Here is a 22,748-nt window from a genome sequence, read left to right as displayed (position 1 = left end):
ATTTCATTTTTGGCTTGTGTCCGCTACGTGGAAAATATTTTTTATTTTCTGGCGTGCATCAGCTACGCGCTCCAAGTGGCATTTGGCATGCATAAGTCATTACTGCCCGGTTACTGTGTGAGACTACCACTAGGTCAATGGCTGGCAGTAAGGTCTCAGACTCAAAATGGACACATGGCAATTTTGATTTTGCTGCATGTCCATTTTTGGCAAAAATTTAAAAAAAGGGCTTTTTTATAGGCGCGTTAAAAAATTAATTGGCGTGCACCCCAAACCCGCGCCTACACTACCGCAAGCCATTTTCAGCGCACTTTAGTAAAAGGACCCCTGAAGTTATATATTCTTTGTTAATGACTTCCCTTTTGTTCTTTACAGGTTACAAATTTATATACTGCTACCATCAACGGTTCAAAGCAGTTTACAATAAGATTAAGATCACAACATCCTTTTATGTAAGGAGGAGGTAGAAGGAAGGCAGAGAAGAGCTGATAGTGACAGTAAGCGGGGAAAGGACAAAAACCCTCAGAGGGGAAAAGGGAGGAGGAGACTGATGAAAAGGGAAGAGAACTACAGAGCCCAGCAACACTTGCAAGGAAGGAGGGAACAAGAGAAACAGTACCACAACTCCCAGCAGGTAGTAGAGTCAGGGGGTGATTGGGAGATGGAGGATAATCAGGGGGAGGAGCAGCACCTGGGAGAGAGGGTGGGGGAAGACTCCATGGAGTGGGAGGAGATTGAACTAGGAGAGGAAAGCGAAAGGAAAGAGGTTGGTGAGGAGCAAATGGAGTTCTTTTGCTCAGGACAAAGAGAGGTGGAAAAGGAAGAGACTGCAGAGAGAGAGAAGCCAGAGATTTGGGGCCGCTAAGTGACAATGCCTAGATGCGGTCTGGCTTCATGGAACTGTGGGAATTAATTACCTGAAGGAGGTCAGTCTGAACATTTGTGGGAGGTTGTCAGAGTGTTGGTGTCTGGCAAATGAGGGTGGTGAAAATGCCTCTAACTCCTAGGCAGTAGCAGAGAGGAGCGAAGGAATAGACTGAACCACAGGTTTTCCCAAGTCTTTAGCTAATTCTAAGACTGAACTGTTGTTTGTTTGGTGTGTTGGAAAAGTGAAGCAAAGTGCATGGAGACCAACAGCTGTGGTACAGTGAACATACTGTTTTTCCCACTGGTACCGCGGGGGAATAAAGTACTCTGCAGGATAAATTTGGTACTGTGAATAATTACTTTTTGCAAGGGAGCAGAAGCAGTTCCTCTTAGGAGGTGGATTAGCCCCAATTGTGTGGGTGAAGAAAGACAGCACAGAGAGGTGCGGGTCGAGAGCGGACAGCACGGAGAGGTGCTTGCTGACACTTAATAAAAATGTAAAAAATGATCAGAAACTTAATCCATAATAGCAAAAAAATCTTTAAAAAGAGAGGTTTTTATCATCTTTCTAAAATGTGCATATTCTAAATTATTAAAAAAACAAGTTGTGTATGGTTGCCAAATTTTAGGAGCCTGATAAGCAAGAAGCATATCACAGACCTTAAACCTCTTAATACCTTTGACTGATGGAAAGGCAAAAGGAGAATTTATACTTCTTCTGTTCATAGAAGAACTTAAAAATTCAAAATGGGATAATAAATACTCGGGACAGTCACCATGTAAAACATGGCAAGAAAGCAAGAAGGCAATCAGTCCACAATATCCACTGTGGAACAAAAGACGAAGAACAGACCTTGTTGACAAAAATGCAGTCTTTATTAATGCTCCCAGGATACACTCTCAAATGCCCGACATGGCCATGTTTCGTGTAGAATACAGGCTGCATCAGGGGCATACACACTGGCGTAGGAAGGGGGGGCGGGAGGGGCAGTCCGCCGCGGGTGCACGCGCTCGGGGGGGGCCGGCCATGCTGGTTCCCTGCTCCCTCTGCCCCGGAACAGGTAAGAATGCGGTCCGGGGGGGGTTGCGCTCCTGGGGGAGTGTCGTGCCGTGCTGCACCCGGGGAGGGGTGCACAGCGGTGACCCGCCCCGGGTGCCATTAGCCCTCGCTACGGCACTGGGCATACAATACTGTGTATGAGTGCCCATCTTCTTTCCCTTCTGACTCCTGCAGTTCATGCACATATGGATCTTCCTCTTGTTTAATCCTTGATAATATATCAGTATTGGTATTGATCCTTTTCACAGCCCAGTGAGATCACAGTCTCATAATTTTCCTTCATCACCTCCCTGTAAAGTTCCTTCTGTCCCTCATCTAAATGCTCCCACTTCTCCTGGGAGAAAGAGACAGCGATGTCCTCCAATGCCACCCGAACCTTAAGCCAAAACAGATATGTAACTGGATCAAGTATGCAAGAACGCCACTGATTTAGGTTTTAAAGACACTGGAATAGTCTTCAATCCGTTCAGAACTCTGCTGCACGTCTTATATTCCGTATGAACCGATATACTCATATCACCCCTCTCCTCAAGTCACTTCACTGGCTTCCAATCAGATACCGCATACAATTCAAGCTTCTCCTTCTTACCTCTCTACCCTCATCTCCCCTTACGTTCCCGCCCGAAACCTCCGCTCACAGGACAAATCCCTCCTCTCAGTACCCTTCTCCACCACCGCCAATTCCAGGCTTCGCCCATTCTGCCTCGCCTCACACAATGCTTGGAATAAACTTCCTGAGCCCTTACGCCAAGTCCCCTCCCTACCCATCTTCAAATCCTTACTCAAAGCCCACCTCTTCAATATTGCTTTCGGCACCTAACCTTTATACCTTTCAGGAAATCTAGACTGCCCATTTTGATGAGCCCTACTTGTCTGACTGTACATTTTATCCTTTAGATTGTAAGCTCTTTGAGCAGGGACTGTCCTTTTATGTTAAATTGTACAGCGCTGCGTAACCCTAGTAGCGCTTTAGAAATGTCAAATAGTAGTAGTAGTAGTAATCCAAACTGAGCTATAATGCACAAAATTACGGAAAAAAAATGATAAAACTGCCTTCAGTTTTCTAACGTTTAGCTTTTTATTAGTTGGAATGGGAATTACTCAGGTGATCAAAGTATCTGTATTATGTACTATTCTATCAAAGTCATTAACCTAGTGCAAGGGTTCTCAACCCAGTCCTCAGGACACACCCAGCTAGGCAGGTTTTCAGGAAAACACTGATCTGGGTGCCTGCATTTAAGCACCCCTTGTCCCCCAGATATTATATAGTGCGACTTAAGTTGCACGCACAAATCTGTTCGTATTCTGATTAGCGTGCACAACTTAATTATCTTATCAAGCCAATCAGCGTTGATAATTGCCACTTAAGCAATTATTGGCACTAATTGGCATTAATTAGAATTTACATGCACAACTTTCTAAGCATATTCTGTAAAGTGATGTGCGTAAATTGTAAGACACAAACTTGAAAAGGGTGTGTGGCCATGGGCAAGGAATGGGTGGGTCGTGGGCATTTCTAAAAACTATGGAGGTGCCCAGTTGAAGACCGGCCCCCATGTACCTAGACAGATGATCCTAAAACACCAAAAAGCGTAATCAGAGACCAACAAAATGAGACAGAAAGATACAGAAATAGATATATCAGGTCCCATTGGCCTGCTTAGAAAGAACTTCCAGACATACCTATTTTGTCTGTACCTATCACAATCTAATAACTCCAAAAGGAATTTCTCGATAGCACAAGGCAAAAATTAAGATGAGCATTAGCAGTACATTTGAGAGACTGAAACTATACCCAGAATACCCCAAGGTCCAATCCTGTCATGATATGTCGCGTGCCCGCCCATGCGGGACGCGCTCTCGAGGTCCTTTGCATACCTTCAGGCTTCTTCCCCGGGAGCGCGGGGTTTGTGAGTCCTTTAAGGCAAAATCACCCTCCAGGTAGAGAGGAGACAAAACTGGACCGGAACTCCGGGCTGGATTTCTACACTGGAACACTCGGAACTGGAACGCACCGGACAGGTGCGCACTGGAGTGGGGCCCGCTGGACTGGACACACCGGAGTGGCCCCACTGGACAGGAACATACCGGAGTGAAACCCGCTGGACTGGAACACACTGGAACGGAACTGGACCACCCTGGACCTAAGCTTCACCTACACTTGACTGCCTCCCCCTCGGGTTGAGCCCTCAGGTTCTGGCAGCCGGTAGGACTTACAGGAACAACAGGAAGGAAGGTCCAGGGGTGCCCCCTGGCACCTAGGCGAAGGCAAGGCAGACAAGCAGGAACTGTCCGGGTTCTGGCAGTCAGCAGGAATCAACACAATGACTAGTAGACTGTACCCAGGCTAATAGGAACGCTATACCCAGGCAACCAGTCATACACAGGTACATACACAGAGCAAAACTCAGGAGACTAGAACAGCTATACACCAGCTAACAACAAGCTGTGCCCAAGCTAACAAGTCATGCACTGGAAACATACACAGAACAAACTCAGGAGACTTAGTAAAGCTATACACCAGCTAACCACAAAGCTGTGCCCAAGCTAACAAGTCATACACTGGAGACATACACAGAGCAAACTCAGAAGACTTAGTAAAGCTATACACCAGCTAACAACAAAGCTGTGCCCAAGCTAACAAGTCATACACAGGAAACAAACACAGAGAACTAGCAGAGCTAGACACAGAAGGGTAGGAAACCCAAAGAGCAATAAACACAGAAGGGCAGAAACCCTGCAGAGCTATAAACACAGAAGGGCTGGAAACCCACAAGCGATAAACACAGAAGGGCTGAAAACCCACAGAAGGGTAGGAGACCCACAGAGCAAATAACACAGAAGGGCTGGAAGCCCACAGAACAATAGACAAGGAAAGCAAACGGTGCTAACAGCACACTAACCTCGGGACCTAAGGCACTGCAGAGGAAATGGCAATGCAAAGGCCAGGACTGTAGTCTTCAGGTGACTAATAAAGCCCATCAACACCAGAGCCACAGGTGCAGCAATCACCTTGCAACCAAACAGAGGCTTGACACTCAGAGCAGGCATCCCATAGAAAGTAACAGCGGGAGCCATCTTGGATACTGGCAGAGACGAAGAGGCGGCAGCCATCTTGGAAGAGGCAAAGCCCACACAGGTGAGATTCAGTAGGGCAATCAGCACACAGAGCCAGAGAGAAACCAAGACAGAGACAGACACAGAGACCCGCAGAAGCCAGCACAGCCACTGACTCCCCGAAACAGGGCAAGCACGAGGGTGGTCACGGCCACAGTCGTGACAGATATGAGCAAAACTAACCTACTTGGAGGCACTATCCTTAAAGAAACACAAAAAAACATGTGCCTTTCCACCACAAGTAACAAAGAACTACACCCAAAACACAAAAAGGAAATAATGCCCAGCACACAGATAGGAACAGAACATAAGCACTGCCATACTAGGACAGACCAAAGGTCCCTCAAGCCCAGTATCCTGTTTCCAACAGTGACCAATCCAGGTCCAGGTACCTGGCAAGATCCTAAATGAGTAAAACAGATTTTATGCTGCTTATCCTAGAAATACACAACAAAAACTGGACAAAGTTCACGTATTGCAATAGGACCATAAACGGCTAGGGAGGTTATCTCATAACGTCAGAAGTATCCGTGTGTGCCAACTGTTGTTCTGGCTCACCGGTCTGTATGTATTTGTAATCATTGAACACCTCCAGCCAACCAATGGTACCCGCTAGTACTCATATGTGAAAAAAATTGCCTATATATTGTTCATTAATTTCAGGAAAAAGGCACAACAATGTCCGTGGGTACCATTGTTCAAAAATTCAAAAATTAAACATTATTGCAATTAATAAGCAAGTAATGCACAAAATCAACTTAAGTAAATGAGCAAGTAATGCACAAAATCAACTTAGCTTGTAAGCTCCCAGCGCTGTCTAATAACTTCAACGGCTGGAGCTCATCGGGTTTCAGTTTAGGTTAGTGAAACCTCTTTAGGCAACTCCGGTAATCTGATAAGCCCGACAGGACCCTGTTTCGCGGTCTCTTGCTTTGTCAAGGGCATATAGGTAGCAGCCTGAGTTGTTGTCGGTAAACCGATTTACCGACAACAACTCAGGCTGCTACCTATATGCCCTTGACAAAGCAAGAGACCGCGAAACAGGGTCCTGTCGGGCTTATCAGATTACCGGAGTTACCTAAAGAGGTTTCACTAACCTAAACTGAAACCCGATGAGCTCCAGCCGTTGAAGTTATTAGACAGCGCTGGGAGCTTACAAGCTAAGTTGATTTTGTGCATTACTTGCTCATTTACTTAAGTTGATTTTGTGCATTACTTGCTTATTAATTGCAATAATGTTTAATTTTTGAATTTTTGAACAATGGTACCCACGGACATTGTTGTGCCTTTTTCCTGAAATTAATGAACAATATATAGGCAATTTTTTTCACATATGAGTACTAGCGGGTACCATTGGTTGGCTGGAGGTGTTCAATGATTACAAATACATACAGACCGGTGAGCCAGAACAACAGTTGGCACACACGGATACTTCTGACGTTATGAGATAACCTCCCTAGCCGTTTATGGTCCTATTGCAATACGTGAACTTTGTCCAGTTTTTGTTGTGTGTTTTTTACAAATTTTTGTTGGACTAAGTTTAGCCATTATTTATTCTTTGTTATCCTAGAAATAAGCAGTGGATTTTCCCAAGTCCATCTTATGGCTTATGGACTTTTCTTTTAGGAATGTGTCTTAACCTTTTCTTAAATCCTGCTAAGCTAACTGCTTTTACCACATTCTCTAGAAATTAATTCCAGATTTTAATTACATATTGTGTGAAGAAATATTTTCTCCAATTTGCTTTAATTTTACTACTTTCTAGCTTCATTGTGTGTCCTTGTATTTTTGTAAAGGGTAAACCACATCTAACTCTTCTCCACTCAGTATTTTATAGACCTCCATCATATCTCCCCTCAGCCATCTCTTCTCCAAGCTGAAAAGCCCTAACCTCTTTAGCCTTTCCTCATAGGGAAGTTGTCCCATCCCCTTTACATTTTCCCCCCTTCTCTGTACCTTTTCTAATTCCACTATATCTCTTTTGAGATGCGGTGACTAGAATTGCACACAAGATTTGCACCATGGAGCAATACAAAGGCATTATAATACTCTCAGTTTTGTTCTTCATGCTTTTCCTACTAATTCCCAACATTCTATTTGCTTCCTAGCCAACGCTGCACACTGAGCAGAGGGTTTCAGTGTGTCATCAACAATGACACCTAGATTCTTTTCCTGGGCGGTGACTCCTAATGTGGAACCTTGCATCATGTAGCTATAATTTGGGACTATAGAGGCAGAAGGTGGGTGTATGCATTCTGGAAAAGCTAGACCAAATATACACATGTAGGACAGAAGAAGATAGCACACGCCACATCTGCATACCAGAGACAGACAAATGACATTTGTGGACACACACACAAGACTCCACAATGGAAAATGACATATATATTGTCATACTCATGAGGTGAATCTCTTGCACCAGGCTCTAATACCCTTAAGAGCCCTCTAAAAACCAAGAGGTCACCTTTTCCCCCTCCACTTCTGCTTCCTCATACCCAAGAGGCAGGGTGCTCTGCTCCCCTAGACCATGAGCATAGGATTTAGGTTTGTTTGAAAAATGTTTTAATAAAAAAGACTGTCATTAGTATACCGAGGGGCCAATGCTCAAAAGCAGTGGCGTAGGAAGGGGGGGGGGGCGGTGGGGCGGTCCGCCCCGGGTGCACGCCGCTGGGGGGGTGTCGGTGCCTCGCTAGTTCCTTGCTCTCTCTGCCCCTGAACAGGTTACTTCCTGTTCTGGGGCAGAGAGAGCAAGGAACCAGCAAGGCGCCGACACCCCCCAGCGGCGTGCACTCGGCGGATTGGCTCTCCCGCCGCCCCTCACCGCCTTCAAGGTATGTTCTTGCGGGGGGTGCGTCGCGCTGCACCCGGGGGGGGGGTGCGCAGTGGCGACCCGCCCCGGGTGTCAGCTGCCCTCGCGACGCCACTGCTCAAAAGTCCTGTTAACAACTGTCCCTTTTTAGATCCACGTTAGAAGTTACCAATTTTGAAATAGCGAGCTCAAAGGAAATCGCAAGAAAATGAGATTCACGTAAACTTAGCAAGGAGCTCGGTAGGGAAAGTGCCTAGTACATGTGCAGAACAGTCTCTCGGTAAGTGTTCATGTTCTGCACATGCTCAGGAATCCCGCTGCTGTACTCTCTCCTCTCCCCTGTAGTACTTGCTAGCTCCACTGCCCTGTCTCTTTTCCCCTGCAGTGCTTTGACTGTGGCTCCAACTTCCTCCTGCAGCTTACTTACCTTCCCTCAGGCTGCCCCCCCCCCCCCCCATGATTTTCACTTGGGAATCTCCACCTTGTTGAAAGCCCCCCCAGCTGACATCATAGGGACTTTCACCAGCCAATTGGCTGTCTGCTTGTTTCTCCGCCCCCCAGCTGACATCATAGGGCTTTCCCTAGCTGATTGGCTGTCTGCTCCTATGATGTCAGCTGGGAAAGGTGCAGGACAATGGGAGGAAGGAAGGAGAGAGAGAGAGAATAGATCCCGGGACAAAAAGAGAGATAATGGACCTGGGGGATGAGAAAGAGAGAGTTGTTGGATCTGGGGGTTGGAAAGAGGGAAAATATCAGTCCTTTAGGGAAGGGGTGGGGATTTGATATACCGCCTTTTTGTGGTTATAATCAAAAATGAAGGGAGTTTAAATATTATCGGGTACTAATTTTATTAGGATTAGTATTATTTTGTACCTGGGGCAATGGAGGGTTAAATTGCTTGCCCGGAATCACAACGAGCTACAGTGGGAAATAAATAAATAACATACCTTTAATTGCGCAATTAATCATGTGATTAATCGCAGCCAAAAATTTTAATTGAAATGCAGCCCTAGTTTCAAATCATTAAAAACAAATTATACAAGTAATTCAACTGGCAACGAAGGGAGGAGTAGCCTTTTGGTTACAGCACCAGTTTTGACATCCAGAAGTGGCTGATTCAAATCCCACTGCTGCTCCTTGTGATCTTGGGCAAGTCACTTAACCCTCCATTGCTTCAGGTACAAAATTAGATTGTGAGCCCTCCAGTGACAGAGAAATACCCAGTGTACCTGACTGTAACTCACCTTGAGCTACTACAGAAAAAGGTTTGAGCAAAATTCAAATAAATAAATAAACCTGGGCATTTTTGCATAGAAGAACGTTCCTCCAATGAAAAGTATAAAAGAGAAGTTGCTGATCTCAGTGGTTGCCATGCAAAAAGGTACACTTAAATGAGCTATAAGATAATGTTAATGGGAGTGGACCAGCCCCAAATTGGTGACAGTTAGAAAGCTAGGAGGAGTTTCAGTCCTGGAGGGAAGTTAGAAAAATATATAAGGGAGCTCCTAGCTTTGAATTGTGTCTGTTGGCTTCAGCCTCCTCAGCCCTGACACATGTAACAGGGAGAGCCCTCCAGCAAGACGTTGCCAGCCTTTTAGACACAGAAGACATACATACAGCAGTATTTGTACTAACCCAGTTAACACATTTAAACTGTTTCTTTTTACAGACAGTATTCATAAGTGTCATCCAGACCTCTGACCTGCTGTTTCTTGCCTATGGTGTGAGGCTGGAAATAGGGGAGCCACCTCAATACCTTTGGGCTAATACTAGAAGGAGAAGAGAATATTTGTATTTCATCTGTGCTGTACCATCAGGCATCTGTTTGGCTACCAACCCAAATACTGCATAGTCTGTCAAAGTCTAAACCACCAACTGGGAGAGGGGACCTTATACAGGTTTTTTTTGTTACATTTGTACCCCGCGCTTTCCCACTCATGGCAGGCTCAATGCGGCTTACATATTGTATACAGGTACTTATTTGTACCTGGGGCAATGGAGGGTTAAGTGACTTGCCCAGAGTCACAAGGAGCTGCCTGTGCCTGAAGTGGGAACCGAACTCAGTTCCTCAGTTCCCCAGGACCAAAGTCCACCACCCTAACCACGAGGCCACTCCTCCACTGTTGCTACTATTCCATGTAGAAGTCGGCCCTTGCAGATCACCAATGTGGCCGCGCAGGCTTCTGCTTCTGCGAGTCTGACATCCTGCACGTACGTGCAGGACGTCATACTCACAGAAGCCTGCACAGCCTTCTACATGGAATGTTGCTAGTGGGATAGCTCCATGTAGAATCTCCAATAGTAGCAACATTCCATGTAGAATCTCCAATAGTATCTATTTTATTTTTGTTACATTTGTACCCCGCGCTTTCCCACTCATGGCAGGCTCAATGCGGCTTACATGGGGCAATGGAGGGTTAAGTGACTTGCCCAGAGTCACAAGGAGCTGCCTGTGCCTGAAGTGGGAATCAAACTCAGTTTCTCAGTTCCCCAGGACCAAAGTCCACCACCCTAACCACTAGGCCACTCCTCCACTGTTGCTACTATTTGAGATTCTACATGGAATGTTGCTATTCCACTAGCAACATTCCATGTAGAAGTCGGCCCTTGCAGATCACCAATGTGGCCGCGCAGGCTTCTGCTTCTGTGAGTCTGACGTCCTGAACGTACGTGCAGGACGTCAGACTCACAGAAACAGAAGCCTGCGCAGCCTTCTACATGAAATGTTGCTAGTGGAATAGCAACATTCCATGTAGAATCTCCAATAGTAGCAACATTCCATGTAGAATCTCCAATAGTATCTATTTTATTTTTGTTACATTTGTACCCCGCGCTTTCCCACTCATGGCAGGCTCAATGCGGCTTACATGGGGCAATGGAGGGGTTAAGTGACTTGCCCAGAGTCACAAGGAGCTGCCTGTGCCTGAAGTGGGAATCCAACTCAGTTCCTCAGTCCCCCAGGACCAAAGTCCACCACCCTAACCATGAGGCCACTCCTCCTCTTGAACCAAACTTCTAGCACCCATGGGCTAATCCTACTGACCACCCAGTTCCTCAGAATGGGTAAGAACTAGTGCTGCCTGGCTCGACAACTGTACGTGTACCCATTCCTTGTTACTACTTACTGCTGATGAACTTTGCGATATACAGCTGGAGAGTAAAGTTAATTTTAGTGGAGATTCCCAAAGGAATGAGTGGAAGAAAGTGACTGTGTATAAAGTTTATGCTGCCCTGCAGTTACACAGCCTCTGCCTTAATTGTCCCTGATTGTTTAATCCTGCCTATTTTTGAAGTAAACTATTATTGTGGTTCAGAGCACATCAACTGTACAGTCTGCTTTTATTTTTGAGAACTGAGTGACGTAAGTATGTGGAGTGTCGCTTTATTCAGCCCAGGGGCGTAGCTACGGGTGGGCCTGGATGGGCCCAGGCCCACCCAGTTTCATCTCAGGCCCATCCTCACCTTCTCCCACCCCCGCCGTAGTGCTGCCTCCTCTCCTGCACTTCGCGGTGTCTGTCTCCCACCCTCACGGCAGCGCTTTCAATTTGCTATCAGCGCTGCCTGCCTGACAGCTGACAGACGCGACGCGACGTCCTCCTGCTCCGGGGCCTTCCCTCTGCCGCGTTGATTCAACTTCCTGTTTACGCAGGGTGGATTGCACGCGGCAGAGGGAAGGTCCCAGAGCAGGACGTCGTCGCGCTGCGTCTGTCAGCTGTCAGGCAGGCAGCGCCGATACGGCAGTGGGAGACGGAGACCATGAAGTGCAGGAGACGAGTCAGTGCCACGGTGGGAGAAGGTGAGTGGAGGCAGCGTCGATAACTTTAAAGGTGCTGTGCGCTGCGTGGGGGGGGGGGTTGGGGTTGTAGTTGTAGTGCCCACCCATCCAACCTGCTGGCCCACCCAAAAATTGTCTTCTGGCTATGCCACTGATTCACCTCATGAGTTTTTCTCCAGTCCTAGTCCATGCCCTATGATAACATATGAGAGCTGGTGTACCCGACCAGCTCTCATGCTCCAGAGAACACATTAGGCAGATGCCTAGGGTGACCCCAAAGGTCATGGCTTACATGTGTTATTCCATTGTTAACTCCAGTAGTTAGTAACTAGGTCTCACTACTTAAAATGGGGCCTGTGCTACTGTAGCATAAATTAGTGGTCAAATAACACATCTTAACGGTAGTGCATGTTGATAACTCCGCCCCTAATTGACATTTACCATAAAATGGTGTTTAGGCAAAATTCTAAGTCAGACCAGTTACTCACATAGTTCATTTTAAAAGCTTTCATTCGTTCTACTTAAAGATACTTTAAGAAAACATTACTTTTCAACAAAAGCATTGGAGATAAGTTTAAAATGTTATTACCGCCATCTGCAAAACCAGTTGCAGTGATGATGGGTACAGCCACCATAACCAAACCACTGGCACTCCATACATACTTCATCAGGAACTGCTCTATCATGACATACCAGAGGCGTTTGGATAAAATCAGTTTCATTTGGTCAGCAAGAGCCGTATAACTTTTCTGTAGTTTTGTCATTTCTACCTACAGTGAAACAAAATTATAAAAGTTTCTACAATGTGCATATCAGTATGTGGTGCTGATAATCTCATTCTAATTTCTGGAACTGCAGGAATCATAACATTAGGATTATGAGACTGGATTATCATGACATAAAACCTTACAGCTACAATATGCTGACAAGATCTGCTACTGACACAGATCAAGGGCAATGCTATAAACTAAGTACCTGCATTTACATGCTCTTTGCATACATAAATGTATAGAATACTAGCACATTCCCCCCGATATTTAAAAGCATTTAACCAGCCAGGATCGGCACCTGGCCATTAAATGCCCCATAAATGGCTATCTGTGAATTTTCAGCAGGACATGGCAGCCATGACCCGCTGAAAATTCACGAATAGCGGATAGCCGGTTATATTGCGTGATATAACCGTCTACCTGCTGATTTTCAGCGTAAGTTTGGTGGCCACACGCATGAATACCAGGCCTATCTTTGGCTGGTTCAAACTTAACCAGCCAGCGCTAAATATCGACTTGGCCGGTTAAGTTTGCACTAGCCAAAAATCAACCGGATATTCAAAGACAGTCACCAGAAACAGCCTGGCATTGAATATCCGGGCTCAGGGCAGACTGGAGCCTTGGTCTAAATATCGGGCCCATTGTGTGTAAGTATGCCACGAAAGTGCCAGCAGGGTAACTAAGTGCTGTTCTGTAAGGACACATGTAACTTACATAGCATATAAATGAAAGGGAACATGGGCGGAATGTGGTTATGGCTCCCACTTACATGCATAACTTACAGAATACTGTAAATTATGTGCATCACTGCCACATTAACACTCTTGCAGTTACGGCAGGTCAACTGGTGTAAATGCAGAGGTGTAAATGTAAGGCACACTGATAACAGGTTATGCTAGTATTCTATAATGAAACATGGGCATCCAGATTCTATTACAGGTTCCTACCACACGTCCTCCTGTATTACGTGGTAACATAGTAACATAGTAGATGACGGCAGAAAAAGACCAGCACGGTCCATCCAGTCTGCCCAACAAGATAAACTCATATGTGCTACTTTTTGTGTATACCCTACCTTGATTTGTACCTGTCCTCTTCAGGACACAGACCGTACAAGTCTGCCCAGCACTATCCCCGCCTCCCAACCACCAGCCCCGCCTCCCACCACCAGCTCTGGCACAGACTGTATAAGTCTGCCCAGCATTTTCCCCGCCTCCCAACCACCAGCCCTGGCACAGACCATATAAGTCTGCCCAGCACTATCCCCGCCTCCCAACCACCAGCCCCGCCTCCCACCACTGGCTCTGCCACCCAATCTCGGTTAAGCCCCTGAGGATCCATTCCTTCTGAACAGGATTCCTTTATGTTTATCCCACGCATGTTTGAATTCCGTTACCGTTTTCATTTCCACCACCTCCCGCGGGAGGGCATTTCTTTATTAAGATACACAAAATAATACATTCTTGCTTTTCAAACAAGTGCTATAGAACAGTGCAAACAAAAAAAGACGTGTACAGCTTGTGTTCATGAGCACCCACTAAAACATTTTCCTCCTAGTTCTATGATCTTGTGTGCGCATTAGCACATAAACTTGTACACGCAGGCTGTAGACTACTGAAAGTTACAAGTGCAACTTGTAAGAGGGAACCTGGAACTAAGGAAGAAATCCCCATAGCTCCACCAGTTTTCCCTCTTATTTTAAGGCAGAAAAACAAAATGGAGAAATTCAATGTAATGAAGGACTTTCCCAGTAGAGGGCACTAGGATGCACGTAAGCAGAGGGAGGATGTAGATTACTGAAGGAGGAGGGGAGATGTAGGGAGGATCGGCTGGGGCCGGTTCAAAGGGAAGAGGTTCCCATGGGAGGAGCTAGATGGTATAAAATCTCCCTGTGAGTTAGACTTGGAGGAGTATTCCCAAAACAAGGAAACCAGAACTTATGATGAAGAGTTATCTCCCTAGAGATCCCATGGAAGAGATGGTGGTTCAGTACCTTTAACAACTGGTGAAAGGTAGTAGTGTCTCTAAACAGGAAGCAAATGATTAACCTATGAAGAAATAGGATACCTTTCTTTTTAATTTCTTATTTGAAGTCCCTATTACTGTCAGAAGTGGAGTGGGTCACACTGCAGTCTAAGCCTTCTGTAGTGTGAGAAAAGGTTTGGGTCTGCCAGCTGTTGAGCCCTAGGCTTGCTGAGAAAGAGAGATCAGCTCTAAAAGGGGGAGGGAAGGCATTTTGTTAAAGTGTTTTATTTTGGCTCACTGAAATGTGTTACTGTGTTGAAGAGAGAAAAACCATAAGAGTTTTCTTTGATGAACTGCTGAAGGACCAGAAGCGTAGCCAGACCTCAAGTTTTGGGTGGGCCTGGGGGTGGACTGGGTGGGCATGACCCACATATTTCCTCTATGTCCATCCCCCTCCCGTAAAGATAAATACCTGGGCTGGCGGGGATCTCCGGGCCCTGCCAGCTGAAGAATCTTCTGGAGGCCCCCAAGGCTTGAGAAGTCTCATCCCTGCGCCAGTAATCAGCGTGGTGGGAAGCAGCGTTCAGCAGCGTTGCCTGTGGGCCTGCCTGCCTTTTAAAATAATTCATCTCCCCAGGCTCCGCTGCATTTACTTCTTCGCTCGTCGCAAAGCGCTGCCATTCGCACAGGCAGCTCCGCTCCCCTTTGCCACGTCCATCCGGCCCTCTCTGATCCACTTCCTGTAGTGGATACGTAGGGCCAGATGGACGCGGCAAAGAGGAGCGGAGCTGCCTGTGCGAACGGCAGCACTTTACGACGGGCGAAGAAGTAAATGCAGCGGAGCCTGGGGAGATGAATTATTTTAAAAGGCAGGCAGGCAACGCTGTTAAACGCTGCTTCCCGGACCCGGTGGAGCCGCGGGAGAAAAGGCAGTGACAGCAGAAGGGTGTTGGATGAGCGGGCCTGGAGGGAAAGTGTCTGGGCCCGTGGCTACGCCCCTGTGAAGGACGTTGCTAATACTACTTGGAACCATCTGTCATAAATTTGGACTGAGCCTGGTAGGGGGAGGGACAAGGAAGGGTTAGAAGTCATTGATTCATTTGGAACTAATTTGCATATAGCTTTACTTTCCTCTTTCATGAACATTGAGACTGTTCTTCCTTCTCCAAGACTAAAAAGGAAAGAAACAATTAACAAGGTAACTGTCCTCGTATCCCAGTTGAGAAAAGAAGCTCAAAGTAATGACTGAGATCCACTCACCTTAAAGGAAAAAGGACTGCTAAGATAGACTATGTGAACAAAAAGAAAGGTTTTTGTTTAGTGGATAAACTTCTTATAGATTTCTTTTTGTGGAAGGAAGCTTTAACTCACTGGTTTAGAATTTTATCTATAAATAAAAGAGTGGTTTTCCTAATACACAATCTTAATTATTAAATAAAATGCTAATAGATATTAATCAATAATTTGCTGTAATTGGAGTTAATGGATGGTAATTGGTACAATTTTGCAGTTATGCTTTTAAACTGCACTTAAGAGAATCCATCAATGTGAGTTACCATTAAGATAGGCTACTTTACTACATCATGCTGTTTTAGCAAAGGGTCTCATTGAATAAAATGGGGTCCTGTGTAGTGGAGTAGCTAGGAATGTTTGACAGAGAGTGTGTATCCCACCCTCCCTCATTCCCTATCCCTAGTCCCCTCTGTACCTTAAAATCACTTCCTCTCCAGTCTTCACTCAATGTGTAATTAAACTCTGAAATTGTTACCAGAGACTATGGTAAAAGCAGGGGCGTAGCCAGACAACAGATTTTGGGTGGGCCTAGGCAAGAATTGGATGGGCACCAAGTGTTCTCCCCCCCCCCCCCCCCCCAAAAAAAAAAAAATCTCAGCTGGTGGGAAAACGCTTTTTTCCACCTTGGCAACAGGAATGCCCTGAAAACTGAGCATGCACAGGTGCCGGTGTTGTGGAGAGTAGCGTTTTCGTTACCATCGGGGGAAATCTTCAGCTGGCGGAGCTTGGGATTCCCACCAGTTACCATTAAACATGTGCTACTGTTGGGTGGGCCTGAGCCATAAATGGGTGGGCCCTGGCCCACCCAAGCCCACCTGTGGCTACGCCACTGGGTAAAAGCAGTTAGCTCAGCAGAGTTTTAAAAAGGTTTGGATATTTTCCTAAGAAAAAAAGTCCACAAGCCATTATTAAGATGGACTTGGGAAACTCCACTGCTTATTTCTAGGATAAGCAGCATAAAATCTGTTTTACTCTTGAGATCTTGCCAGGTACATGTGACCTGGATTGCAACTGTTGGAAACAGGCTACTGGGCTTGAAGGACCTTCGGTCTGTTTGTGTGGCAGCGCTTTTGTTCTTATGTTCTTAGGTGCCTAAAGCTAAGTGCAAATTCTATATTAGCAATTATGCACATAACTACTATTATAGAATACTAGCCTAAGTCCATAGTTACATGCCTAACTTTAGGTGCAACACTTAGCTAGTTCAGTGGCTTGTGTAAATGCTGATACTTAACTGCTGTTGGTTAGAGAGATAACAAACATTATTCTATAACTTTTTTTTAGCAGGTGCTAGGCACGCCTCTGTCCCACCTATGCCCCATATCCATGCTAAAGAAACTACACACTAAGGTTATAAAATACTATCAAAGCAGGGAACTTATCAACACGGGCTACCATTAAGACGGGTTATATTTCCATAACTTGTGCTATTTTAGCCCAGGGTCAGTGGTGTATTTATTCAAGGTGCGTGTGTTGTGTATGCACCCCTTGTCAGACCCACCCTGCCCATGCCTTCAAATCACATCTGTTCCAGCCTTTGGCCAGGCAGCAGCAGCACTCAATAGGCTACTTGCAACCTGCGCCGGGACTTTCTCTCTGCATCGTTCCGCCCCTTCTAACACAACTTCCTATTTTGTGAAGGGCGGGACAGTTCAGAAAGCGTACACAACACACGCACCTTGAATAAATACACCACTGACCCTGGGCTAAAAGAGCACAAGTTATGGAAATATAACCCGTCTTAATGGTAGCCCATGTTGATAACTTCCCTGCGATTATAGTATTTTATAACCTTAGTGTATAGTTTCTATAGCATGGATATGGGGCATGGGTAGGTGTGCCTAGCATTCACCTGCTAAAAAAAAGTTCTAGAATACTGTCTTCTTATCTCTCACGTAGAGTTAGGCACAAGTATGGCCACTAAGCATATTCTATAAACTCATTAGGTGTATCCTATAAAATGTGCCTACATGTAGCCGTAATTTACAGAATACGCCTGGGCGGAAATATTTTCAGCGCCAATTTTTCAGGCACCATATATAGAATCTAGTCCAATACCTTAAAAAAAAAATAGCAAATAAATAACAGAATTCCATCCACCTTGCTTTGTACTACCACTGGGAAGTTTTAAACAAGGACTGTTCACTTGGACTCCCTTTTGGAATACTCTGACTCCAACCGCCAGGAGTAGACTGTTAAACTTCTAGATATTGCCCTGTACCCTGCGTTATTATGTTCATTTGATGCCATAGCAAGGGAAACAAAGGGGGTGGGGGGTGGGAGGGGAAGGGAATGGGAGGGAAGGTTAAGTCCTATTTGTTGGGGTAGAAGTACTATGTGTTAGTTTAGCCACATGGGGGGAAAATATCAGACGTTCATACATGATGATGTTAACTTTTCTTCTTCCTTAAGTTTTGAATAAAAATGATTGAAACATTAATGAAATATTTGACCTAGAAGCTGATATGTTTTTTAAATTATTCAATCAGCTTTAAGCTTGAGTCATCCTCTTGCAAATAGGTTGGCCTTTAGTGACTTTGATGCCATAAATGACATCACAGTAATTGCAAGAATTAATCAGACATGTTCTACAGGGTAATTTATTACACTCTTCTGAATATGGCTCTATAAGTAGGTCAGGGCTATGGCAAGGAAGAAGGAGAGAAGAATATGACTAGATTCTACAAATTTAAGTGCTCAGCGCTATTCTATGAAGGATCCACAGCCTTTATAGAATAGTGGCAAAGCATAAAAAGGCACCTAAATGAAGGTGCCGGCAATTATGCCTGCTGAAAGCAGGTGTAGATGCTGACACCTGTTAGGCGCCAATCGGGTGTAAGGAATGCCCCCAGCCATGCCCCCTTGAATTTACACGCTATAGGTTTTCCGCACACATTATAGAATACAATGTACACATAAATCCCAATTAAGGCCAATTAATACCAATAATTATTTGTTAGCAGTCAATTATTGGCACTGATTAGCTCAATCAATTAATTTGTGTGCACAAACTGTCAATGTGTGCTGAATTGCATGCGCAAATTTAGTCGCCAAATATAGAATCCGGGGGATATTGTATTCTTGGTACACTGGGCAAAGAGGTACCACATCTTAACCATATGTGAACAAATGGACACCCTATAAACATTATAGGCTGAAGAAACAGCCTATCAGGTTTTACTCAAGGAAAGAGACCTTCTTTTATCCAAATTTAACCCATATAGTACTTGCACTGTAAGTAGACATGGCATCTTTATAAAACAGTGATACGTAATGTCAAAACTGAACTTATATCTTAAGTTCAATCTCTGTATTAAACAGTGATAACATACAGGGGCCTGTTTATTAAGCTGCACTAAAGTTTTGTAATCTCTAGGTTAAGTACGTGTATGTGTGTGTGTGTGTGTGTGTGTGTGTGTGTGTAGTGGTGGGGGGGGGGGGGGAGGATCCCAGCACTTTGGGGAAGACAGTTGTGCAATTAGACAGTAATTTTATAACAGGTGTCTAGGTTATAAAATAGGGCATGAGGGCACCTTTTTTTTTAATTGAACAAGGTGAAGGGAAGGGAAGTCTTGCCTCACCAATCTAATGCATTTTTTTTTTGAGGGGGTAAGCAAACATGTGGACAATGGGGAGCCGGTTGATATTGTATATCTGGATTTTCAGAAGGCGTTTGACAAAGTGCCGCACGAAAGACTCCTGAAGAAATTGCAGAGTCATGGAATCGGAGGTAGGGTACTATTATGGATTAAGAACTGGTTGAAAGATAGGAAGCAGAGAGTAGGATTGAGTGGCCAGTATTCTCAGTGGAGGAGGGTAGTTAGTGGGGTCCCGCAGGGGTCTGTGCTGGGTCCGTTGCTTTTTAATGTATTTATAAATGACCTAGAGATGGGAATAACTAGTGAGGTAATTAAATTCGCCGATGACACAAAATTATTCAGGGTCGTCAAGTCGCAGGAGGAATGTGAACGATTACAGGAGGACCTTGCGAGACTGGGAGAATGGGCGTGCAAGTGGCAGATGAAGTTCAATGTTGACAAGTGCAAAGTGATGCATGTGGGTAAGAGGAACCCGAATTATAGCTACGTCTTGCAAGGTTCCACGTTAGGAGTTACGGATCAAGAAAGGGATCTGGGTGTCGTCGTCGATGATACGCTGAAACCTTCTGCTCAGTGTGCTGCTGCGGCTAGGAAAGCGAATAGAATGTTGGGTGTTATTAGGAAGGGTATGGAGTCCAGGTGTGCGGATGTTATAATGCCGTTGTATCGCTCCATGGTGCGACCGCACCTGGAGTATTGTGTTCAGTACTGGTCTCCGTATCTCAAAAAAGATATAGTAGAATTGGAAAAGGTACAGCGAAGGGCGACGAAAATGATAGTGGGGATGGGACGACTTTCCTATGAAGAGAGGCTGAGAAGGCTAGGGCTTTTCAGCTTGGAGAAGAGACGGCTGAGGGGAGATATGATAGAAGTGTATAAAATAATGAGTGGAATGGATTGGGTGGATGTGAAGCGACTGTTCACGCTATCCAAAAATACTAGGACTAGAGGGCATGAGTTGAAGCTACAGTGTGGTAAATTTAAAACGAATCGGAGAAAATTTTTCTTCACCCAACGTGTAATTAGACTCTGGAATTCGTTGCCGGAGAACGTGGTACGGGCGGTTAGCTTGACGGAGTTTAAAAAGGGGTTAGATAGATTCCTAAAGGACAAGTCCATAGACCGCTATTAAATGGACTTGGAAAAATTCCGCATTTTTAGGTATAACTTGTCTGGAATGTTTTTACGTTTAGGGAGCGTGCCAGGTGCCCTTGACCTGGATTGGCCACTGTCGGTGACAGGATGCTGGGCTAGATGGACCTTTGGTCTTTCCCAGTATGGCACTACTTATGTACTTATGTACTTATAAGATGCACAATAAAATGTAACATCATAAACATAAGAACAGACATTAGTCTACTGCATGTGTCTTTATAAAATACTAGCACACATGGTGCAGAAGTACCAGCTAAATTGTGGGCACTGACATTTACACTAGCTCGGGATCACATAATGGAGGGAATTCAATAAACAGTGCAAAAATTAGGTGCAGTGGGCTGCTGGACTAACTATTAGGCTACTCCTCCACTCCCTTGTTTAGCAAAGTTTAGTAAACAGGCCCTATAATCTCTAACACTGAATTAAAAGGACTGGTTTTAAAAGACAACAGTATCGACTTTCAGGCTTGAGTTACTAGTAATCTTTGGTGGGGGAGAGGAGAAGAAGGCAGAGAGGGAGGGTGAGAGAATAATGTTCCAGAAAACCTTCTAAATACAGCAACAACTGAAATTAAGCACAGGTAAAAGATAAACGAATATCTGCATAGTTTGTTGCTGAGGACAGAAGCTAAAAGAGGGGAATTCTATCAAACATTTTAATGTGTTCTGTTCAGATGCTGAATAAAATAGCAAGACAATATATCTGCCCATCTAAATAATTCTTTCTTTTTTTTTTTCTCCCATTATCCAATAGTGGCCCTGAAACATCCCTAAATCAGTGTCATAGTTTCCTCTCTACTTCAAAAATGTTCAACTTCCTGAGGTTTTCTCTGCCTGTCCAGGCTTTTTAACCCAAATCCCTGGAGTCAGTTTCTTCACTGCTAGGAAATGCTTCACTCTTGACTTTGTTTTGAGCTCAGTTCCCATGGTATAGTCTGTTGCAACAAATTAAGCAATTTAAAGTATTTTGGCCAGTAAATCGAGAGTTGAATATAATAGATAGTAGCTGAACTTTATGACTGTAAAATAGAAAACTTGTCTTTTGAGGCAAAACTATCATCTCCAGGAGACAATAACTCCTTTATTCGTCAGTCAGACATGCTTATTTTCACTGGGAAAACTGTTTTGTATTATAATCCTAGATTATACTAAGGGCTAGATTCCATATATCATGCCTAAAAATTTGGAATAAAAAAAAAAACACTATGCTATAAGCTGCGCTTAAAGTTAGGCGTGGTTTATACAATAAGGCTTATGCCTGGGACTCACGCCTAACTTTAGGCACAGCCATTTGCATTGACTGAAATGTGATGCAAATGTACACACCTAAATTAGGCACATATTCTATAACAACACACCTAAATGCTGGGAACGGCCCTGTTCCACTCATGACCCTCCCATTTCTGTGCCTTTTTTACTTGCATATAAAATGTAGGTTTGGATCCAGTGCCTAAGTTCCAATTAAATCTAATTAGTGCAAACAATTGCTTGTTAGAAAACCAATTATTGGCACTAATTAGTTTATTATTCAATTAAATTATGTGCGCAAATTGGGCAAGTGCAATTTCTGGTGACTTTTATAGAATCAGGGGATAAAAAGGGTAATTCTATAACCTAGGCACCTGCATTTACACCCCTCTTACGTACATAAATGTCTAGAATACTTATCCACAAAAGTGCCAGTAGGGCAACAAAGTGCTATTCTTCAAAAGCCTGCATAACTTGCATATATGCAAGGGGGGTGGATACAAATGGGTGGGGCTCCCACTTAAATGCATAGTTTACATATTTGCAAGGGAGTGTACAAATGGGTGGACCTTCCACTTACATGCATAACTTATATAACACAATTTTGCAAGGGGAATGTACAAATAGGTGGGGCTCCCACTTACGTACATAAATTACAGCACACTGTAAACTGTACACCTCCCTGCCACATTTTTAGGTCACTGCATTTATGCCAGCTCTATAGCTGATGTAATTGCAGACAACTTAATGTTAGGTATGCCAAATACCAGCTTACAGAAGGATTCTATAACAGAACATAGGCACTCAGGTTCCATAATTACAATAGGCTCCATCTACCCATCTTTGGGGTACCTACATAGAAGTGCCTAGTTACAGACTTGCCTCAATAGTGGCCTAGTGGCTAGAGCACTGGTCTTGCAATCCAGAGGTGGCCAGTTCAAATCCCACTGCTGCTCCTTGTCATCTTGGGCAAGTCACTTAACCCTCCATTGCCTCAGGTACAAACCGTGAGCCCTCCTGGGACAGAGAAATATCCAGTGTACTTGAATGTAACTCACCTTGAGCTACTACTGAAAAAGGTGTGAGCA

At 44.7% G+C, this 22,748-nt stretch overlaps 1 protein-coding gene across 1 annotated transcript in view; it reads right to left on the bottom strand.

Moving 5' to 3' along the window:
• Positions 1-22,748, bottom strand: part of ABCD2 (ATP binding cassette subfamily D member 2) — a 77,329-nt gene that overhangs the window by 47,086 nt on the left and 7,495 nt on the right. The window contains exon 2 of the mRNA XM_030217131.1: positions 12,218-12,398. Coding sequence (XP_030072991.1) covers positions 12,218-12,398 — 181 coding nt within the window. The remainder of the gene's footprint in view (positions 1-12,217; positions 12,399-22,748) is intronic.

This window comes from Microcaecilia unicolor, chromosome 10 (genome assembly GCF_901765095.1).
Source record: "Microcaecilia unicolor chromosome 10, aMicUni1.1, whole genome shotgun sequence".
Taxonomy (NCBI): Eukaryota; Metazoa; Chordata; class Amphibia; order Gymnophiona; family Siphonopidae; genus Microcaecilia; species Microcaecilia unicolor.
Note: the sequence above shows the minus strand (reverse complement) of the source record. Positions and strands in the feature narration are given on the sequence as shown.